Source organism: Cajanus cajan, chromosome 2 (genome assembly GCF_000230855.2).
Source record: "Cajanus cajan strain Asha chromosome 2, NIPB_CcT2T_4, whole genome shotgun sequence".
NCBI lineage: Eukaryota > Viridiplantae > Streptophyta > Magnoliopsida > Fabales > Fabaceae > Cajanus > Cajanus cajan.
The window spans coordinates 31290760-31314076 of NC_138518.1; the positions used below are offsets into that span (position 1 = coordinate 31290760).

The following is a 23317-nucleotide window of genomic DNA, read 5'->3' on the forward strand; positions in this document are numbered from 1 at the left end:
TATTTTGTATCTTCCAGATGATAATATTTGAAACTATATTCATTTCTCTTTCGGAAAGAACTTTCCCAAAATATATTTTCTAGATTGGGGGTGAGTGAAGAGTTTCCTAAATAAAATGATACTTAGGGACAAGTAAAGAAAAAAAAGAAAGAAAAAAAAAGGTAAAGAAGGTATATTATTATGGGATAAAGTTGTATTATTAATGGAAGGAGGAGTATTTAACAAAATCCTAAAAAATAAGGATGCTTTACCTGGTTGCCCCAGCACGTCTTTTGGCCTGTTCAGCAATTTCAGTCTTTCAGAATGCTCATGGTTATTGTTCAAGGGGGGTTTCAGGGGCTTGAGGACCTGAATAGTGCGATGGGCCAGAGCCCATTGGGCTTCCCTTTCTCCCTTACTATAGTCCTTGTATGTGAATGCAATCTACCTCGATACCCACAATGATAATTGAGCCAAAAAGGAACAAAATTTATTTTATCAAATACTTTTTAAAATTATTTTTTGAAAAATAACAGTAGGGGAGGAAGCTGTGAAAGTGCAAGGAACAATATTTCTAAATGAGTAATAAACAAACTTAAAGATGAAATTCAAAATAACTTTAAAATGTTCTATTTTGAAAACAGTTTTAAAAAATTAATGTTCTCAAACAATTCTTTCATTTTTTCTAAAAAAAAAACATCAAAAATAGAAAAATAAAACACCCTAAGTTTTCCATTTCCTTTTTTAATCAAGTTGTCAAACCAAATAAAAAGGAAAGTTATAAGTGTTCATCCTATTTTAGAGTAGATTTGGGATAAAAAAGAAAGTGATAAACATAATAACAAATGAAAAGATATACAGGAAGAAAATGAAAGAGAGTGTGAATCTATTAACATAAGTACTCAACCAAAAATGACATCTAGATTTTTGTCGATATCTTTCATTAAGAATGTGTTCCTGGTAAATTAATGTTGACATGCCACTGTTAATTTGAGAACCTGATAGAGATCAGGTTATTTTTCCAAAAGAAATGCCCAAATAAGAGAGGGAGGTTAACTCAATACTTGTTCTAAACCTTGCTCTGGAGCTAGTTGCCGCATGCACTGCCTGTGAGTCCCATGCGTATTAAAAACTTTAGGATGTCAAGAGGGATATAGGTAATGATGCTGTAGATCCATATTACCCCAGCCCATTCCCATCCAATGCCATTGATTTTTGCAAAGTCCCAATGTGCATACACAGCAATCACAGTGGCCACCTAATTAAGTTGAACACTTTGTGGGTTAAAACTTAAAACCACTTCACTTGCATTGAACTATGAAAGTGAAAATTTGATTAGTAGAAAGAAACTGACCAACTGTGCACAAAGGAAGGCAACACAGAGCATGGTGCCTGGGCGTTCAAAATATGACCAGCCTCTGGACCTAGTCACAAAAATGAGTGCCTGACTAATGATACTCACTTGAAGGTAGAGAGCAGAGTTAAGCTGCTCCTCACTTTCTGCAATTGGGTGGACACCAAAAGTGTTCTGAAAAAGGAAGAGAAGACACACTTCCATGTCATGTCATCATTCTGTAATGAGTTGCGTTCAATCATGCATAGATATGAAACATATATCATACAATATGAATATGATACAGCAATACCATTATTCTTAAAAAAATATATAAAATAAGATACATGTAAGGTACATATCTAAATAGGCATAGAAAGTATAAAACATAATAAGTTTAAAGGTAGCAATTCAACTAACAAGACATTATTTAGAATGTTACTGGATTCAATCTTTTTAAGTAAAATTTTGAATTAAAAAATGTGGTTAAGAAAAAAGATCACACTAAAGATAATCAATCAAGTCACCAAAAAAATCTAATAGATACTTCATATCAATAATATATTAAAAAATATATATAATAATAATAGGTGATCAGAATCAAGTTATTTCGAAAGTTATTTCGTTTAATAACTTTGTAATATGCATTAAATGAAACTATAAAAAATTACTCTTGAAAATAACTTGATCTATCTAAATGACAATTCTATAAATATAAACTAAAAAATTACTTGTTAAATGTTATTAGAAACAAAATAAATGTTATAAACCATTGTCATCATAAATCACTTGGCCAACTACCTTTTCGGAGATCATGCATAAAGAGGAAAGCTTCCAGTTTTGATTCATCAAGGACAATGATTTTATGTTTCTACAGTATACATGTTTCTATGCATCAAGTACAAGTATCCATATCAGATGTATGTACCACGTGAAGTAAGTGAAAGTAAGGATGCATCATAGTTTGTGTTTCATGTAGTTTGAAAGTTGGAGCTGTGTTACTTACAGAGAAGAAATTAGTGTCATGAACGACGTAGAAAAAGACTGCGGTCATGATGGCCATGTATGCTCCAAGAACAACTCCAGTGGCGAAGATTTCCTTAAGCTTCCATGAGTCGGGCAAAGGAGAAGGCTTCACCCTGTCCTTTGAGATGGTCATGATGGTTCCATCGTTCAAGACGGCAATGATGAGAACCATGAAGGGAGAGAAGTCGAACTTCCAGATGAGAGCAACGAGCAAGAACCCAAAAACCACACGAACTGTGATGGAAACGGCATAGATGGTGTAGTTCTTCATCCTCTGGAAGATGGCCCTGCTTGTCAACACTGCACTCACAATCACACTGAGTCCTGGCTCGGTCAAGACAATGTCAGAGGCACTCCTTGCTGCGTCGGTTGCATCATCCACTGCAATGCCAATGTCTGCCTTCTTCAGTGCTGGTGCATCGTTCACACCATCACCGGTCATTCCACAAATGTGCTTCCTATCCTGCAACCTCTTCACAATCTCGTACTTGTGCTCTGCATGTGTACAAAACCTCATCAGTTTTTGTCAGTAAGCCTTCGGCTTTTCTCTCTTTGTCACATCAGTCTTTTAATATAATTTGTACATCATTTTGTGTGTATGTATCATTATTCATTAGAAATCACATTATATATAACTTTTACTAATCATGAGTAGGCTAGGAGTTTTGCTTAGATAAATTTCACCTTAAACACTTTTAGGCGAGAAAAATGTGAAGAAAAAAAGAAATAAACCTCTTTATAATTTAAAATTAACTTACACTTAAGTTAATTTGTAGAAGTTTTTTCTTATTAACTTCTTTAAAATCTTTCTTTTAACTTAATGTATAAGCTAGTTTTATCTTATGAAAAAACTTATTATAATTGTTCTTCTTATTTTATTCTTCTAAAAATGTTTCTAGCTTAAAAATACTATAATATTCATTAGAATATTGAATGACAATATAAAGACCTTTATAATTTACATTATTAATGCATTCTAATTAAATTCTTTAATTATAGTTGTGATATCAATGTTTTAATTGAAAAGTCTACAAACTCATCACTATTCATGATTGTATTTGCTTGCAATTTTGTTAACTGCAAGGCAACAATGGCTGCTACCGTTACCATAATTTAAACCTGGATAACAATGTTTGGCATAAATAGGAGTAATTTCCTTACCAGGGAAGACTCCGGCGAATCCATCAGCATTCTCAATGAGTTCATCAATTGACATTGATGCAATGGCAGCATCTTTGCTTTCACCACCAAGGAGGGAGGATGAAGGGTACATGTTGGTGCCCATTCCAAGCCTGCGACCGGTTTCTTTGCCAATGGCAAGTTGGTCACCAGTGATCATTTTAACATTAACACCAAGGTCAAGAGCACGACGAATAGTCTCAGCACTATCATGCCTTGGAGGGTCAAAGAGGGGTAAGAGACCCAAGAACTCCCACGGTTCTCCTGCACTCTCCTTGGTCTTTTCAGAAACAGTCTGCCAACAAATGTGCACTTTAATTGTTAGAAATTTTCTCATAGCGACAATCCCTTTGATACTCTCTTTTTGACACTCATGAGTTTTCTTGTTTGAAAGATGTTTGGTTTTGAAGAACGAAGTAATATTATGTTGCCCCATTCTTTTGTTATTGTTAGAAGTTAAGATTTTTCTAGATACTTTAAGAAAATATTAAATATTTATGTCTGTTTGTATCTTAGTTGCATTTGGTGTGGTTAGGTATAATTAAGTGGAAATCCATATTTCAAGAGATTTGTTTGTTGCTTGGACAAATGTTTAGGTAAAAAGGAGTGTTTATCTTTATTTTGTGGAGATTTACTGTAGCATATGATATGCATATCAGAAATCTCTCTTGTCATATATTTGATGTAATGCAACTCTACGGAGAGTGTGGAAATGAATAATGAAATTGTGTAACCACTTTTCTTCCTTTCATTGAAACAAAAAAAAAACAGAAACTCAACTTCTCTGTTCCAGTTTTTTCTGTTTCAACTTCTCTGTTCTGGTTTTTCTTAACATGGTATCAGAGCTCCATTGATCTTTTAGGGTCTGTGAGGGAGAAAGAAAAAAAAATCTGAAAAACAGAGGGCCTGTGAGTGAGTGAAAACCAACCAGAAAACCTGTATCAGAACACCCACCAAAACCAGAATGGCTTCCGGTAGCAGCTCTTTACCTCCACCTCCAGTTTTTGCTGGAGAAAATTATGATTTGTGGGCTGCAAAGATGAGAACTTATCTCAGAGCTCAAAGTTTGTGGGAAGTGGTGGAAAATGGAAGCAATCCAGCTCCTTTACCAGACAACCCAACTATGGCTCAGATAAGATTTCACAATGATGAAGTGGCTAAAGAAGGCAGAGCACTTGCCATCATACAAGCAGCTGTTCATGACGATGTTTTTATCAAGATTTTGAATCTTGATACAGCAAAAGAGGCTTGGGACAAACTCAAGGAGGAGTTCCAAGGCAGTGAAAGAACAAGGAGGATGAAGGTGCTGAATCTGAGAAGAGAATTTGAAGCAATCAAAATGAAGGAGTCTGAAACAGTGAAGGAGTTTTCTGATAGGCTCTCTAAGGTGGTTACACAAATCAGATTGCTAGGTGAAGAACTTAGTGATCAAAGAGTTGTGGAGAAAGTCTTGGTTTGTCTTCCCGAGAGGTTTGAATCAAAAATCTCATCTCTTGAAGAAAACAAGGATTTTTCTCAAATATCACTTGCAGAACTTGTGAATGCTCTGCAAGCTACTGAACAGAGAAGGTCTTTAAGAATGGAAGAAAATGTTGAAGGTGCTTTTGCAGCTAACACCAAAGGCAAAGATCAAGGCAGCAATAGCTTTGGTAAAAAGCCATTTGGTGGGAAAAAAGGCAAAGGGAAAAAGGAAGAAGACAGAAACAAAGGAGGAGCTTGGAAGGAAAAGTATCCACCTTGCCCTCATTGTAAAAAGAAAAATCATACAGAAAATTTTTGCTGGTTCAGACCTGGAGTCAAATGTAGGGCATGCAACCAACTTGGCCATGTGGAGAAGGTCTGCAAAAACAAAGTAAAGCTCCAAGGACAGCAAGCTCAAGTTGCTGAGCATCAAGAACAAATTGAGGAGCAATTATTTGTTGCTTCTTGTTATTCTGTAAGCAATAACAAAGAAGCTTGGCTCATAGACAGTGGATGTACAAATCATATGACTCATGATGCTAGCATTTTCAAGGAACTTGATCTGTCATACCTCTCCAAAGTCACCATTGGCAATGGAGAATGTGTTGATGTCAAAGGCAAAGGAGTTGTTGCTGTTGAAACTCCCTCAGGTACCAAGTATATTTATGATGTTTTGTTTGTACCGGAGATAAATCTAAACCTTTTAAGTGTGGGGCAAATGCTTGAAAAGAATTATGTTTTGCATTTTGAAGATATGAAGTGCAAAATAATTGATCCTTCTGGATGTGAATTAATGACTATTAGAATGAGAGATAAAAGTTTTCCAATAGAATGGAAACAAACAGCCATGCATGCTTTTCCAAGTGCAGTAAATGATTCTTTCTTATGGCATAAAAGACTTGGACATTTTAGCTACTCTACTTTAAAGCGTATGAGTTCAAATGACTTAGTTAAAAATCTGCCTGCAATCCAAGATAATGCTAATTTGTGTGATGTATGCCAATATGGAAAGCAAAGGAAACTACCATTTCCAAAAGAAGCTAGCTGGAGAGCCACTGAAAAATTACAACTTTTACATACTGATGTGTGTGGTCCAATGAGCACAACATCTTTAAATGGCAGCAAATACTTTCTGCTATTTATAGATGACTATACAAGAATGAGTTGGGTGTTTTTCTTAAAGAAAAAGTCAGATGTATTTGCCAATTTTCTGAAGTTCAAGTTTATGGTTGAAAATGAGACTGGACTTCAAGTTAAAAGACTAAGATCCGATAATGGAACTGAATACACAGCAGGAGAGTTCAAAAAATTCTGTGAGCAGGTTGGAATTCAGCATCAATTAACTGTTCCTTACACTCCTCAACAAAATGGAGTGAGTGAAAGGAAGAACAGAACAGTTATGGAAATGGCAAGGTGTTTGCTCTTTGAAAAGGGCCTTCCTAAAACTTTTTGGGCTGAGGCTGTTAATACTTCAGTATACTTACTGAATTTGTTGCCCACTAAAGCCTTGAAGGGTAACACACCATTTGAGGCATGGCATGGAAGAACGCCTTCAGTAGAGCATCTCAAAGTTTTTGGTTGTGTGTGTTATGCTCTTGTTCCAGAAGTGAAAAGAGATAAATTGGATCAGAAATCTGAAGTTGGTATTTTCTTGGGGTACAGCAGTTACTCTAAAGGTTATAGAATTTATAATCCAGCAACAAAGAAGATTCTTGTCAGCAGAAATGTCAAGTTTGATGAGCTATCTAGATGGAATTGGGAGAAATCCAAAGCAGAAGCCTCAAACAAAAGGCAACTTGAAGTTGACAATCTCCAAGAACAAAATTCAGAAAGTGAAGAACAAAATTTGGATGATGATGATTTTCCAGTTAGAGGCACAAGAGATCTAGCTGAAATTTACGAAAGGTGTAATGTTGCTGCACTGGAACCAAAAGAATATGCTGAAGCTGCTGAACTTGAAGGTTGGAGAGTTGCTATGCAGGAGGAGATGAATATGATCGAGAAAAATAATACCTGGCAGCTTGTGGACAGGCCAATTAATCAAAAGGTAATTGGTCTTAAGTGGGTTTATAGAACCAAACTTAATTATGATGGTTCTGTAAACAAACTTAAGGCTAGATTGGTTGTTAAAGGCTATCATCAACAGTATGGAGTTGATTTCTTAGATACATTTGCTCCTGTGGCAAGACATGATACAATCAGAATGCTAGTGGCATTGGCAGCAAAATTTGGTTGGAAGATCTATCATTTTGATGTGAAGTCAGCCTTTTTAAATGGTTTTCTTGAAGAAGACATCTATGTTGATCAACCTGAAGGTTTTCAAGTTAAGGGAAGTGAAAATAAAGTCTACAAACTCCATAAAGCTCTTTATGGGTTGAAACAGGCACCAAGGGCTTGGTATACCAGAATTGATAATTACCTTTTGCAAAAAGGCTTTGAAAGAAGTGAAAATGAAGCTACTCTGTATGTAAAAAGGTCCCAGAATGAAGTGAAGCTCATTATATCATTATATGTTGATGATATGCTGGTCATAGGGAGTGATTTTGATTCCCTTAGACAATTCAAGCATGATATGGAGAATGAATTTGAAATGTCAGATTTGGGACAAATGAATTATTTTCTTGGAATGGAGATATACCAATGTGATGCAGGAATCTTCATTTCCCAAAGAAAATATGTCTTGGAGATATTGAAAAAGTTTCATATGGAGAAATGTAAACCAGTGGACACTCCACTTGTTATAAATGAAAAGCTATCACTTAATGATGCTATTGCTAAAGTTGATGCTTCTTTATATAGAAGCTTAATTGGAAGTTTGTTGTATCTCTCAGCCACCAGACCTGACATAATGTTTGCTGCTAGTTTGCTGTCCAGGTTTATGCATTCCCCTAGTCAAGCTCATTATGGTGCAGCAAAACGAGTTTTGAGGTATTTAAAGGGTACAACTGATTATGGTTTGTGGTTTCTACAAAATGAGAGTGGAGAGCTTCAAGGATATGCTGATAGTGACTGGGCAGGTAGCATAGATGATTCCAAGAGCACCTCTGGCTATGTTTTCTCATTTGGGAGTGGTGTCTTCACATGGAATTCAAAGAAACAAGAAGTAGTGGCTCAATCCTCTGCTGAAGCTGAGTATATTTCAGCTGCAGCAGCTGCAAATCATGCTATTTGGCTTAGAAAAATTTTGTGTGATGTGAAACAACATCAAAATGAGGCTACTATCATATGGGTTGATAATAAATCAGCCATTGCAATTGCAAAAAATCCTGTCCAGTATGGTAGAACCAAACACATCAAAGTGAAATATCATGCCATCAGAGAAGCAGAAAAATCAAAGGAAGTCAGCTTGAAGCATTGCAGCTCTGAGAATCAAATTGCAGACATTATGACCAAAGCTCTCTCAAAGAGCAAGTTTGAAATGCTAAGATCTAAGCTTGGAGTATGTAAGAAAAATCTCAAGGAGGAGTGTTAGAAGTTAAGATTTTTCTAGATACTTTAAGAAAATATTAAATATTTATGTCTGTTTGTATCTTAGTTGCATTTGGTGTGGTTAGGTATAATTAAGTGGAAATCCATATTTCAAGAGATTTGTTTGTTGCTTGGACAAATGTTTAGGTAAAAAGGAGTGTTTATCTTTATTTTGTGGAGATTTACTGTAGCATATGATATGCATATCAGAAATCTCTCTTGTCATATATTTGATGTAATGCAACTCTACGGAGAGTGTGGAAATGAATAATGAAATTGTGTAACCACTTTTCTTCCTTTCATTGAAACAAAAAAAAACCAGAAACTCAACTTCTCTGTTCCAGTTTTTTCTGTTTCAACTTCTCTGTTCTGGTTTTTCTTAACAGTTATGTGTGCAAATGGTGTTGAATGAGTATTAATGATGTTGTTTGGTGGGAGGAAACCTTCAAAATGGCCATTGATGTGGTTGTCCTTTGAATGCATTTTTTAAAAATGGTTTAAAGGAGAAAAGTTGACTTTAAATGGAAGCATTTTCATTGTGAACCTCATGCTTAGTTGCGACTAAAATGTATTGGAAATCACAAATTTTTTGAGTGTAGCTTCTCATTTGATGGGTCTCTCCAGATTAGTAATAGGGCTTAATAAAATTTGTGATTTTCCACCACTAGTAGAAAGTATAGGCAAGAAATTGTTATGAAGAATGTCTCTAGCATTAATATTTCCTGTAATAAAGGAATTCATGGCATTTTATATTTAGACCCTTCACTCACCTGGCGAGCAACACCCAAGGAACGCAGACCACGGTCAGCAAATTCATCAATGACCTTGTGAGCCTTTTTCAGTGACTCTCCCTTGAGGCTACAAAGTGCAATGATCTGATACATATAAATGGTTAATCAGATAACATTTTAAGAATAAGTATTTCATGGTAATTTATATGTTACATATAAAGACTTACTTCCTCAGGAGCACCTTTGCTGCTTCTGTGCCAGTCACCATTGCTGTCAATGTAGGTAATAGCTGTGCGCTTGTCCACAGGATTAAAAGGCAAGAAATGCACCTCGGTGATTCCTGCTCTTGCCTAGGACATCACAGTAGGACCAAAAAACAATTTTAAGCCACTTAGTTTGCATATTTGATTTCATGTTCTCACATAAACAATGACTTCATAGAATAGTGAACCATAGTACCTCCTTTGGGTCACTTAACATTCCCACAATTGATGTATCAATGGCATCCTGATTTTCGGTCCTAGAAGCTCTGGCAGAGAATAAGACAAGGGTGTCCTTGTCCACGCCGGGGGCGAACACCTGTATTTGCAAGCAATCATTATTAGAACCAAGGAAGCTCTTGGTGCAAATACATCTTGGCACTCTTGTTTGATGATATTGTAAGCCAATTCTTATGAAATATCAATAGTCATTATGGTATTTAAAATCCATAAACTTAATAATTATTATGCAGAATTTGTTCATTAGTTATGCAATAGTTTTTTAAAAGTTTTAAACAACCATTTTCGCTACAAAAGTTGTGTTTTAATACACTAGCTATTCCTTAGTAATACTTTGAAGATATATCAGAATGTGGTCTCGTTTTTAACAAGATCAGCTAATTATGAAGCATTCATCATACTTTTTCCATTGTTTTTGCTAGTAGACAAGACAATAGGGTGGTTCACAATTTTTTGCTAGAAATTCAAAGTTTTGTGAAAATGTTCAAACTTTTCATGTAATTCCTCAGTGTATTCATGATTATATAGCAATGGAAAGTACATGATTTTTGGTTGCTGTCAAAAAAACAAAATTTAAAGATTAATATTTAACTTTGACATAAAACTAAATGAAGATATCACAGTCACACAAGAAAAATGCTAAAATGAACATAGGAATAAAATATTTATATGCATCTTACTAAGCATCTAAGAAAATTTGAAGATAAGAGGCTTGTTAATCAGTGGTATATCATACTTTGTGCAAATAAAACGTTCTAGGAGAGTCACTAACCTCGATCAAGTTCTTGTCCACAGTAAGCTTATTAAGGGTGAGAGTTCCAGTTTTGTCACTGCAGAGAACATCCATCCCTGCCATTTCTTCAATGGCTGTCATTCTCTTGGTGATGGCTCCTTGTTGGGACAATCGATGAGACCCAATAGCCATGGTCACAGACAAAACAGTTGGCATGGCAATTGGGATACCACCAATGAGAAGCACCAACAAATTATCAATACCATCCCTATAAGACCTATGCTGGATGGGATACATGACAATGAGCTCAATCACCATGCCCACAGCAATGGAGCAGATACAGAAGTTACCAATGGATGTCAACACCTAATGCAAGCCAACAAAAAAATTAGTCCAAACTTGGATCAGGCTGAAACAAGAACTAAAAATGGCTTAAATTCTCTTTTAGTCGCTATAGTTTCATGAATTTTGTCTATCTTTTACCAACACTAGTAGGCCCAAGTGGTAGCAGCTTGTGCCCCTTAATCAAGTTGTCCATGATTCAAATACTTCCTAACCTTGAATATGAAATAAACTATATTGAGAGAGGAATAACCACTTTGTATACCCTTACGGGGTTAAGTTATCTAAGATTCTAATCCTAATCTTGGATATAAAATAGACTATGTTGGCAGGAGATACCCATTTTATGTGTTTACAGTTTTCAACAAAGATTAGTTGATAGTTAATATTTCATATCAATATTATAATTATAACAAAATTAAACTTTATCTTTTAGTTCATATACTTATACAATAGATGACAGGAACTAAAAGAAAAAGAAAAATGATATGTATAGACTAAAATGGAATGTGTTTAACTATAAGAACCCAAAGGTAAAGTTTATGAAACTATAGGATCCACAAGAATAATTAAACCTTTTTAAATCTAAACCACTTGACTTGATAAAAACATGAAGGTGTGTATGATATGATGATGAAGATGATGATACCATTTGGAAGTGACCAACATTGTTGGTGCTGTCTACAAGGTGTGCAGCCTTGCCAAAGAAGGTGTTAATACCAGTGGCAATGACAACAGCCTCAATCTCACCTTGTTTGCAGGTGGAACCAGAGAAGACTCCCTCACCGGGGCTCCTTGTGACTGGCAAGGACTCACCAGTAAGAGCAGATTGGTCAATTTTGAGAGGATCTCCTTCCAAGAGACGGGCATCAGCAGGGACAATATCTCCCAACTTGATGCTAATCATATCTCCTGGTACCAAAATTGCTGCTTCTTCCTCACTCCATTTTCCATCCCTCAGCACCTACAACATTGTTTCTTTTTCTTGTTAGCTAGTGAATGTTTGTACATGAGTTTGTAGCAGTCCAATTGTTGAAAATAGATCATAAAAAGCAGTGTATATGGCTAAGCAAAAATAAAACAGACTGAAATTATAAAATTTGTAATTTGACATGTATAAAAAGGAGAAAAACTAATATAATATATTTGGATTATGAATTCAATTTTGTAGATATTAAAAGTGTTACGGCAAGTGATTAAATATTAAAATTAACTAACTCCTAATTGAATAAAATTAAAAGCAAATTATGACTAAACTAATTTCATTTTTTCACTGGCAGTTGGCTTTTTGTGACAAAAAAACCTTTAACCAAGCTTCCAAAACAAATTGAAAATTGCAAAGACTATGAAAGTGGAAAAAATCTCAACTTCCAACACCAATGAACTTGGAAATTTGAAATGACTGAACAAATGTGTTACCTTGCATTTGGGTGCAAGACCAGCCATCAAAGCAGCAGCAGCATTGCCTGCATTGTTTTCCTCAATGAAACTGATGGTTGAGTTGATGATAAGCAGCACCACAATACCAGTGAAATCTTGCCAATCCGGTGGCTTGCCCTGTCACATTTCACAATTTTTGTTGGAGACTTGAAAGTACAGACACAAACAACAACGGACATGATACAAAAATGCGATTTAAAAATTATGACATGAGACATGACTATAATACAATTTATAAAGTAATATAAAACTAACATAAAATCAAAATCTAATTAAATCAAAAGAGAATATTTTAAAAGTGAACATGTCACTGTAAAAGTTCCTTTGGTGTTTTTAGTTTTGTTCTGATCGGAGAATAAAAACAAAAATATATAAGCAACTACATATGAGTTTTATCATACGAAAAATCTGATACAAAATAGTACTTAAGTTTAATTATTCTTTTAATCTTTATAGTTGCATGAAATTTATTTTTTATTTCTTATAATTAAAAATATTTTATTTTTGTCTTTATATGTACTAATTATTTTTTTTTATAATGTCATAAACTTTATTATTTAGTCCCAATAAAAATAGAAGATACAAAATAAAATGAAAAAAAATGCATAAAAACTAAAATAAAGTTTTTTAATAAAAAAGACTAAATAGAAAAATTTATAAAACTACATGTATCCAAGAGTAATTAAATAATTTATTAACTATATTGACATAACAGTAAAAAAAAAAAAAAATAATTAGTAATGTGTCATGTATTTGTTGTCCTCTCAAAAATTGTGCCAAATATTTGTAGTGTCCAACATGAATACTTTTTTGACATGGGTACGACATACATATATGACAATTGTTTCCATGATTAGAGAATAACAAAAAAATAAAACCTCAAGAAACAAGAATGAGAGAAATGTAATTACCCCTCCGTTAGCCAATACAATGGCCATGATAGCTGCAGACTCCATAACCCATGATAATGGATTCCACATAAAACCCAAGAACTTTAGGAACTTGCTCTCCGTTTTCTCTTCTAATTTGTTGGGACCAAAACTTTGGAGCCTCTTCTCTCCTTCTGCGGATGTTAGACCCTCTCTCGTACATTTTAGTTTTTCAAAGACCTCTTCAACGGGAATTTTTTCCTACATATATAATCAATGACAATGTAAATCAAATAAATTATGGTATTTGTTATTGTTAAGTATTTATGTTAGTATTATAATTATTACTATTATTATTATTATTACTAGTGAAAAAAAAAAGTATTAGGGGTATGTTATTAAGGATAAAATGCGAAACATAAAAGTGGATCCTAAAAGAGAAAAAAATTATTATTAGTATAGATACTCACGAGATCTATATTTTCATTCTTGAGTTCCTCAAATGTGATAGAAGCCATGATGAAAGAAAGAAGCTCTTAAATATTTGGCTTCTTTCTTCCTTATTTTTTTTTTTAAATTTTTTTTATCTGTCTTCTTTGTTCGGTCTAAGGCCTCTATCTACCCATAAGCAGGTAGAAAGAAACTGTGAACGAAGAAGCCAGATAGCACTATAGAGAGGTGCTTAAAGTTATAAGTGTAAGCTACCCCAATATGAGACAGCAACCATTGTCCTTGTTTCCCCTTCATTTTATAGTAATGTTGGAGACACAATAGGGAACCTGTAATGTAATGCTATAATTGTTGAACACTTGCATGCTAGTTCGTGTTCCTCGGACTATGTTTGGTATAGGTTGCTTGGTTTTTGTGGCTTACCAAGCTCCTCGGTTTGTTTTTGGGGTCTTTAAATTTACGATATATGAATTTCACCAACTTGTGCAAAGAAACTGAACCTCTTTGTATTGCGAGACTAATAACCATTAAAAAGGTCATTTAATTAAAAATAATAATATAAGTACTATTGGTGATGTAATAAGATAGAAAATTAATAATAAATGTTAATTAAGTATTTGGAAAAAAAAAATTTAATATTTATTACTTTTTAAATAAGTAAATTTAACTAATTAATAAGTCATTAATTTAAATACGACTAAATTTGACCTTTTTAAATAAGATCTCATGTTTGAATCTTGTAAATAGAAGAAAAAAATAAGTTAGAAAAAAATTTTATTAAAAGTGATCAATATATAAATTAGTCATAAACAAAATTGATAGATTCAAAATGTATTAATAATATAATTAGATAATAAAAAAACAAACAAACAAATTCAATCTATCATTTTTTTTTGTACTTTTCCAACCGTTATTCGTCTTTACACATGAGACCAAGGATGCATGTAGGTTTTAGCATTTCGACGTTGTGCCCCTAACTTTTTTAGATCCAAGATTTGTCGGAATAAAGTGTGAAAGCTAGTGAAATTATACCTTAATAGTATGTTTGGATTGAGAATTTAAATGGAGTAATTTATTTATTTGAAGAATTTCAAATTCTTTGAGGTGAAATACATTGTTTGGATGAAAAATTTATAAGGAATTTAAAATTTAAGCATTTGTAAAATTCCTTGAAATTCCTTGAAATAGTAGAATTTCAAATTCTCCCAAAAGAGTAAGAATTTGAAATTTCTCATATTTTTTTCTTCTTATTTCACTTATATATTTTATCTTATCTCTTATTCTTCATGTTTTTAATTATTGAATATTCAAAGATATTTTTAAAATTATTAAATATTATTTAATATTAATTTTTAAAATTATTAGATATTTAAAAATTAGCTAATATTTATTTTTATAAAATTTAATTTAAAAATCTCAACATATAAATATATTTTTAAAATCAATTTTATCATGGTGGAATCAAATTATCATATCCAACCTAACAATTTAAAATTTGAGAAATTTAAATTGACTTATCCAAACAAAATATTTTAAGAATGATAGAAATTGAAATCAAAGTAATTCAAATATCAAGAATTTAAAATTCCTTAAATTTGTAAAATTCCCCATCCAAACATAAATGTTTTTTTTTTTATAAAATGTAAATTTTATCAATTTAATTGTTAAGTTATATAATATTCTATTAAGTATCACAAAATTTGAATTTTTTTAATCAATATTGACAAATATTTTAAATATTATATTATACATTAAAATAAAATGATTTGATAAACTATTAAAGAATTTGAGAATTGTATGATATTTTGTATATTTAATTTAATTAATAACAACGGCAAATGTAATAGTTGGGTTGATTAAATTTATATTTTATAAAAAGTTATTAAAGATGTAATTTCACTAATTTTAATGAATCAAAACACACACACAACACACTCACATATATATATATATATATATATATATATATATATATATATATATATATATATATATATATATATATATATATATATATATATATATATATATATATATATATATATATATATATATATATATATATATATGACTTTTTAAATGAAAATTTTCTTAAAATGAGAAAGAAAAGCTATTAAATAACTTTTAGATTATGAATAGATAAAAATAATATTAATGGTTGAGATTAAAATTTAATCTTTTCTCCACAGTTACCATCATCACCACACCTTTGGCTGCCAACATTCTCACCACCATTATTGAAAGTTGATGTAACAGCCCAAATTTCATAGAATGTACGAGGGCCCAAAAGTTCAATGAGGGTAATTTAGTAATTTACAGGAGTTTTTTAGTAGCCCAGAACGGGCCGTTCTAAAATTGGAACGGGCCGTTCCAAGTTACTAAAACGAAGGTGATTTAGTGGCTCGGAACAGGCATTTCCCAAAATGGAACGGGTCGTTCCAAACTATTAAATTTGCTTATGATTCTTAGTTGGGAACGGGCCGTTCCGAATTTCAGAAATGGCCTTTAAACCTTATTGAGAACGGGCTGTTCTAATTTCAGAACGGGCCGTTCCAAAATATGACCGTTGAGAGTTTTTAATGCAAACCCAGAACGGGCCATTTTGGTTTGAGAACGGGCCGTTCTGGATGTGAATTTTACTCATGATTTAAGGGTCCAGAACGGGCCGTTCCGGAGACACCTGATGCCTATAAATTGAGCTCTCTGCCACTCCCAAAAAGCACACTTTTCACTTTTTTCTTCTTTTCTTCCTTGCTCTCTTCTTTTCCTTCTACACTCTCTGAAGACCGAGGGGCACTCAGAGGAGGAGACCAAGGAGATCTCTGTTTTAGTTTCAACTACTATTTATCCAAGTACAGAGGAAAAGAGGATTATTTATATGTAGAGTTACATGAGGGAATTGGGTAGAGGAAGAGTCCCTTAGGATTATGAGTAATTTTATAATTATTTCTGTTTGGAGAATTATTGATCTTATGTGATTCTGTATATATTTAGGACTACGAATATATGATTTATTTGTAAAAATGATGCTTTGGGAGAGAGAACGAAATTATAGAAAAGTGTCTGTAAGTTAAGTTTTGGAAAAATTGGATTATTTCTGTTTGAGGAATTAATGATTCCATTAGACTGTATATTTATTGAGGATTAGAAATGTGCTAATAATTTGTACAAATGATGATCTGGGAGAGAGAACGAAATTGTAGAAAAGTGTCTGTGAGTTAGGTTTTGAAAAAATTGGGGGTTTTATTGTTTGGGTTAAGATTATATTAAATTGGCGATTTAATTTGGTTTTATATTAATTTATAAATATTATTATTACATGATTTTGTAAAATTGATGATCTAGATGAAGATGAGGATTCATGGTGAATTACTTAAGGGGTATGTGAACCACTATTTTGTGTGGATTGTGTATGTATTGTGGAATTGAGATGTGGATGTGGATGTGGATGTGGATGTGGATGTGGATGTGAATGTGATTGTGGTTCCTCACACTTGTGACCAGGGGTGGCACAACCTTAGACAAGAGATGCTACAGGCGTGACCTTGGCATAGTATGGGATGGGTGATTCCTCATGCTTATGTCGGGGTGGCACGACCTCGAGCAAGAGATGTTGTAGGCGTGACCTTGGCACAATGTAAGAGTGTGATTTCTCATGTTGGGGGTGGCACGAGCTTGGGCAAGAGATGCTACAGGCGTGACCTTGGCATAGGGTGGGATGTGTGAGGCAATTAATGTTTATGTCGGGGGTGGCACGACCTCGAGCAAGAGATGCTACAAGTGTGACCTTGACATAGGGTTAATTGTAAGATTTGTGTGGATTGTAATTGATTTGTTTGATTATGAATTGTGATGTGAAGATGATGAATGATTGATAGAATGATGATATATCTATAGAAATGCTTGTAAATAACATTTCAAGTTATGATGAGATAATGTTGTGAATTTCCTTGTGTGCTTTATATATAAATATTTTCTTTTCTCACCGTACAATTTGTGGATGTTTTAGGTGAGGAAGATTCGGCTTTGAGTGGCATCTAGAATGTCAACCGTTGAGTTGTGGGTGTGCTCTGATATTGTGACATCGGGGCAGAGAATTCTATGATAAATTTTTATATGTATTTAGAGTTATACCTTCTCTTTTGAAAGCAATTTGTAAACTCTCAAGTTTTACCTTCTAAATTTTATTTTTAATTATTTTGGTTATTTTTGAAGGTTTTATGTGAACCCTTTTACCAATGTTGAATATTTTATTCTTTAGTTTATTTACAAGATTTATTTATATATGTGTTGGGGTAGTAAGGGTGTCACAGTTGATGTCGTTGCCACCAACATCATCGTTGTCATCATTTTTGTTGTCATTATCGTTGTCAGTGGCATCATTTAAGAGATGTTAATATCCTTTGTGGTGGTACAAGGAAGGTTAGACTTTGGTGGTTGGACTAGAATTGGGGTTTCAAACAATAACAAAAAAAGGTGAAATTGATTTAGAAGAGGATGAAGACCACTAAGAATAGACAAAAGTCCTATGTTGATAGGAGAAGCAAACCCTTATGGTTTGATGAGGGTGACCACATATTCTTGAAGGTGACACCCATTATTGGAGTGAGAAGAGCGATAAAGTCTAAAAAAAATTGACCCCTAAGTTTTTAAAACCTTATCAAATCCTTCGTCGTGTGGGCCTTATCAACAAGTGTGACTCACTAAACAAATCCCCTATTTTTATGACAACTCTAAGATGAAAGATGTGTTATATTGTTTTGTTGATAAAGTTGGATGTTTTACCTATGATGTTGACGTATGATTAAACTAAGTTGTAGGTTGTATATATTTACTAAGTTATATGTTTTGTAGATTGGAAGTTGATGAGAGTATGTTGTATAATTGTAAGTTGTATGTTTGAAAATAAAGTTGTATATTGAAGTTGTGAAGCATTAATTTCAATTGCATGTTATCAAAATTTTTGAAGTTGCTATCAAAAGTTGGGAAGTTGTCAACTAGAAGAGAATAAATTTGATTTCACATTGTAAAGATCTTATTGTGTGTATCTAAAGTTGTAGTGTTCTAAGGAGTCCAATGATGAAAATCTTTCAATGAGATACATTGTCCCTTGAAGGGAAGTTATTTTTCTAAAGTTTTCTTCTCTATGTTTTTAAGTTAAAAATAGTATCGTGCCAAGCCAAGTAATACTTGATATAAACAGCCAAAGAGTAAGACAAAAAATTAAGGGTTGAAATCCTTAACCAAGTGTTGGATGGGTATGTGGTATTAGATGGTAGGCAATAAGCTGATTTTATTTATGGCTTGGTTGATGCATATCAATGCCTTGATCACACTCAAGCTATACTACTCTTGACGATGATATTGAAAATTACTAATTTAAGTGTAATATCTGAGAAATCAAATGTTAAAGTTGTTTCGTTGTCTAAGTGACATGTCCTTGTTTCATGGTCCATAGTGGCTTGTCATTGTATAAGTTCAATAAAATTAAATCACTTATACTATTCATACATTGTGAGATATCTCTAAAGTAAAAATGCGATGTAACACATTATGTTGTTAAGTTGTCTAAGTTGAAAATTGTTTAAGTCGCATATGTTGTTAAGTAACATAGTTGACAATAAACCTTAATTGTTGTATATTTAATGTGACCAATTACTTCAAAGCCCAATACAAATATATATATATATATATATATATATATATATATATATAAAGAAAAAATATACTTTTGGTCCTCAATATAGATTTTAGTCCCTTAATTTTTTTAAACTTATAAAATCATATAATTTTAATCCTCCATGAAAAATTTAAATACACTTCTACTAAACATATAGATTAAAAGTATTCAAAAATAATAATAACATATAAAAATAATTTAAAATAGGTTAAGATATTTTTTTTAATATCTATAATTTCACTTACTTAACATTTTAATCTTTATAGTTTAAAGTAAACATTTTAACCCTTATATTTATCTTCATTAATCCTTTTTAATTCCTATAGTTTAGGATATATATTTGTTTAGTATTTGTACTTATCTTTATTAATCTTTTCTAGTCCTTGTTAATTTTTTTTTTTGTAATATCATCTCTTTTATGTTAACATAATAAAGGTCTTTAATTTTTTGAGAGTAAAAAAATGTTTCAACAATGAATGTCATATATAAGAATAAAAAAGAAATACGAAACATCAAGAAATTTACTTTAACATAAATTCAACAAAATAATTTCGTTACAGTAACACAATTATCACATCAACACAAAAAAATTAAAAAGAAATTAATGATAAAGACTAAAATAATTTAAAAAAAAAAACTACAAGCATTAAAAAGCTATAGAACTAAAAATGATTAAAAAAATAAAATTTAAAAATTTAAAAAATCTATTTTAAATTATGAAGATTGAAAGGTAAAATAAATTAAAACATAAGGGCTAAAATTCATTTTAACCTTTAAAATATTTCAAAAAGGTCAACATTTTATCTTACATCTATGGCCTATAACAAGTTTGCTACTTCAACAATCACAACTACATTTTCCACCACATGCCATAAAAAACCTAGGACAGTTCATGGTCAGGTTGATTCACGTTTAGATAAAAATTCAATCCAAAGTAATTAAATTTAATCCAAAGTAATTAAATTTAATAAATTTAAATTATTTGGATTTCTTATTTTTTTCTTAACAAAATCAATTAAATTTAATTAATTTAGATTGGTTAGATTTCTTAGTAATTTTGCTTAGTTCAATTAGAATCAATATGGTGTTAATTGAGTTAGTTCAATTCCAGACATCCGATACCCAATGAATTTTTTTAAAAATTTTAAATATTTCTTTTTCAAAGTAAATAGATTTTTAGACATTAACATATATTATCAAAAATCAATTAAGATTTGCAATATAACTCTTGGTAGTTTCTTTTCTAATATATTTAAAAAATTTAAATGCATTACAATGTGTAAAAATAACATTCAATGTGTTACAATATAATTTTCTTGATTTCTTTAATGAAAAATCTATATATTAAAACACAAATATATTTAAAATAACATATATATATATATATATATATATATATATTAATTGTTAACAAAATAAAAAATAAAAATAATAATATATAAATTAATTAATTTAATTAAGATTTATTCAAACTTTAAATATGTAAATCCAATATTCAAACCGATTAACATCAAATTTAATTTATTTGATTCAAGTTAAAAAAAAAAAATTCAAACCAATTTAATTAGTTCAATTTGAATTATCAAATTGACCACATGAACCCAACCATTAAAACATATTTTTTCTTGTAACAAAATTTCAAGAATAGGGTCATACCATATTGCATTTTCAGGCAGTTACCCAATAATTTGACAGTCAAAAACCATGTGGATTTTTCATTCCAGAATCATAATTCACAAAAGATGCTTCATCAAGCTGCAAATTACGCTATCAACAGCTTAAACTTGCATAATTCGAGTTTTTGTATATATCTTTTAACTCGTGACACTCCAGATATAGGGCGAATAAATTACCAAGTATTGCAATAAAAATCACACCAACTTAAAATGCAAAATACTAGCCAAATCCAACGGTATTCAAATCAAAGTAGCTGATGGTACAAAACAAACTATACCACAAGCACGTCTGCGTAGTAGTTATCCAATTGTATAGCGAAATCTCACAATATATACATCCCACAAGCCACAACATACATTAGTACTATGCAAATGAATTTACATTTATTTTGACGGTAATTTTCAAACACCACCCTTTCATATCTTCCAAATACACCCTTTGAAGAATAAAACCCTAACAGTCTCTTAGAATACTCGAAATAGGACTTGAATTTTTCTCGATACATTCCCTTACGTCCAACACTATTAGACTTGATACATAATCGGTAAGTAACATTTTCTAATAATATAGGATAGATGATCCTTTTTAAAAATCTAAGATAGTTCTGAAGCATGAGACAGCACAGTTAATTTATATTTGCTGTTAGTGTAAACACTTGCACACATGACACATCCAACAAGACTGACACACTCTTTCAATCATCCTATTCAGTAATATGATATGATAATATGATAAATCCTAGTTAGACATTTGCAAAAAAATATTTTATAAATTAAATGCAGTAGAGAGCAACCACCATACCAAATTCCCATGAAATTGGATTTTTTTCAAAAACATAAGAAAAGGAGACAAAAAATAAAAAGCAATGAATAAAAACTACCATCACAGTTTCACATTAATAGCCAAAAACAAAAATAAAAATAAGGTTAACGATCCCTGTGTGTGGCCACATGACCAAAGCTACAACCTTGGCATATCGCTAAGAACATTCTAGAAAAAAGCAAAACAAAAATACGGAGTCGCAGGTTCACATTGACCTTAAAATCCGAGCTTGGTGCGGCGCCAGTGCCTACGCTTAGCATTGTACCTGACCAAACACAAAACCAGAAAGAGCGAGTGAAAACTCCAAAAACGCAGCGTTTTTGAGAAGCTCGTAAACCGATTTAACACTCAATGGTACCTGATGGTGTTGTCGGTCCTCATGCGGATCCAGTAAGGGATGGGCCTGTTCTGCCTCATCTTCTTCGCGAGCTTCTTCTTGATCATGAAGGTCTTGTGAGAAGGCTACACAAAAAAAAAAAAGTTTTAAAATGCCACGTGTCAGAATGCGATTAGCAAAGCAATGCAAGAGAAGCTAACGAGTGGAGACTCTCTCGTACCATTTTCGCTTCCGATTGTGGAACACGCCGCGCCGCAGAGAAGGTTCACGTTTCAACAGCTTCTCGATGAAACCCTGGTTGAATTGAAACAACAAAACTTTTAAAGAGACACTGTCGTTTCATTATTGGACCCGCTTCTGTCTGTATTTGTTTTTGCTCGTGGCCCATCAGACATGGGCTATATTAGGCCCATTGTTAGTACCGGAAATAAATAAATGGTTAAAATACTTTTAGTCGTATATTTTTATATATTTTATTTTTAATTTTTATATTTTTAAAATAAATTTTATTAGTTTTTATATTTATTTTTTAATTATTTTTAATCTCTATAATTTAAGATAATTCATATACTTATAATTTTTAATTATATTAATTTTTATTGTTATTTTTTTTTTAACTGTGAGTTCTATGTTAACGAAATAAAATTTTTCAATTGTGTAAAGAAAAAAAAAAAAAATTATTTTAATAATGAGTATCACATGTGTGAATATAAAAGAGAATAAAATAAATTTGACAATAGACTCGCAAAGTTGAGTTAATACTTCTATCACCTCAATACAATAGAGATAATGTAAGTTTTATATACATATTCTCTATTTTAATTTTTTAATAGATATACTTCTCTTTATAATCTTTTTAAAAGGCTTAAATATTTTTTGGTCTTTCAAATTTAGTGTAAATTTGTTTTTTCTCTCTTAAATTTAAAATTATTGTTTTAATTCCTTTAATTTTTAAAAATATTATTTTAGTCCCTTAAATCACCAATAAAAATCTGAAAGTGATAGATTGAGAAAGTTTTGTTGTATTAGTCAAATTTAATGTGATGTTTTCACTAACAAAGACACTAGTATATAGATTTTATGGATAATATTTGACAGATTTTCTAACAAAATTTGAGTATAAGAACTAAAATAAGATTTTTTGAAATTATAAGAACTAAAAAGATTGATTTTAACATTTAAGGGACTAAAAACAAATTTACCTTAAATCAAACATATTTAAGCCTTTTTTAAAAAAATTCTTAAACATTATTTTAATTTACTTCTCTTTTAAACTATCTTCTTCATTAA

The 23317-nt window shown here is 31.8% G+C and overlaps 2 protein-coding genes across 4 annotated transcripts; both read right to left on the reverse strand.

The window, feature by feature from the left end:
• Positions 1–313: 313 nt before the first annotated feature.
• Positions 314–13720, reverse strand: LOC109793138 (ATPase 6, plasma membrane-type). 3 transcript variants are annotated; one of them, XM_083068113.1, is made up of 13 exons: positions 13532–13720; positions 13104–13322; positions 12172–12309; positions 11402–11716; positions 10450–10776; positions 9637–9756; positions 9405–9527; positions 9217–9321; positions 3500–3812; positions 2319–2833; positions 1334–1507; positions 1044–1237; positions 314–423 (listed from the first exon to the last, which is right to left on the reverse strand). In XM_083068113.1, the coding sequence occupies exons 1-12, from the start codon at positions 13577–13579 to the stop codon at positions 1067–1069; spliced, it is 2568 nt and encodes an 855-aa protein (XP_082924239.1). In that variant the 5' UTR covers positions 13580–13720; the 3' UTR covers positions 314–423; positions 1044–1066. The 3 variants fall into 3 exon arrangements, with proteins under 3 accessions (XP_082924239.1, XP_082924240.1, XP_082924241.1); XM_083068114.1 differs by having other exon boundaries at positions 314–427; XM_083068115.1 differs by lacking the exons at positions 13104–13322; positions 13532–13720 and having other exon boundaries at positions 11503–11716.
• An 8014-nt stretch (positions 13721–21734) lies between these two features.
• LOC109793139 (large ribosomal subunit protein eL39x) lies at positions 21735–22390 on the reverse strand. Its single transcript, XM_020352607.3, has 3 exons — positions 22248–22390; positions 22049–22152; positions 21735–21955 (listed from the first exon to the last, which is right to left on the reverse strand). The coding sequence occupies exons 1-3, from the start codon at positions 22248–22250 to the stop codon at positions 21907–21909; spliced, it is 156 nt and encodes a 51-aa protein (XP_020208196.1). The 5' UTR covers positions 22251–22390; the 3' UTR covers positions 21735–21906.
• Between the last annotated feature and the right edge of the window lie 927 nt (positions 22391–23317).

What these genes read in the sequence shown, in the direction of transcription:
- LOC109793138 (XM_083068113.1), bottom strand. Translation starts at nt 13,579, where the DNA reads ATGGCTTCTATCACATTTGAGGAACTCAAGAATGAAAATATAGATCTC. An exon ending in AGAATGAAAATATAGATCTC is followed by an intron (nt 13,323 to 13,531) that starts GTGAGTATCTAT and finishes TTATATATGTAG; the next exon opens with GAAAAAATTCCCGTTGAAGA. An exon ending in CCTTGGGTGTTGCTCGCCAG is followed by an intron (nt 3,813 to 9,216) that starts GTGAGTGAAGGG and finishes ATTTGTTGGCAG; the next exon opens with ACTGTTTCTGAAAAGACCAA.
- LOC109793139 (XM_020352607.3), bottom strand. An exon ending in AGGACCGACAACACCATCAG is followed by an intron (nt 21,956 to 22,048) that starts GTACCATTGAGT and finishes GTGTTTGGTCAG; the next exon opens with GTACAATGCTAAGCGTAGGC.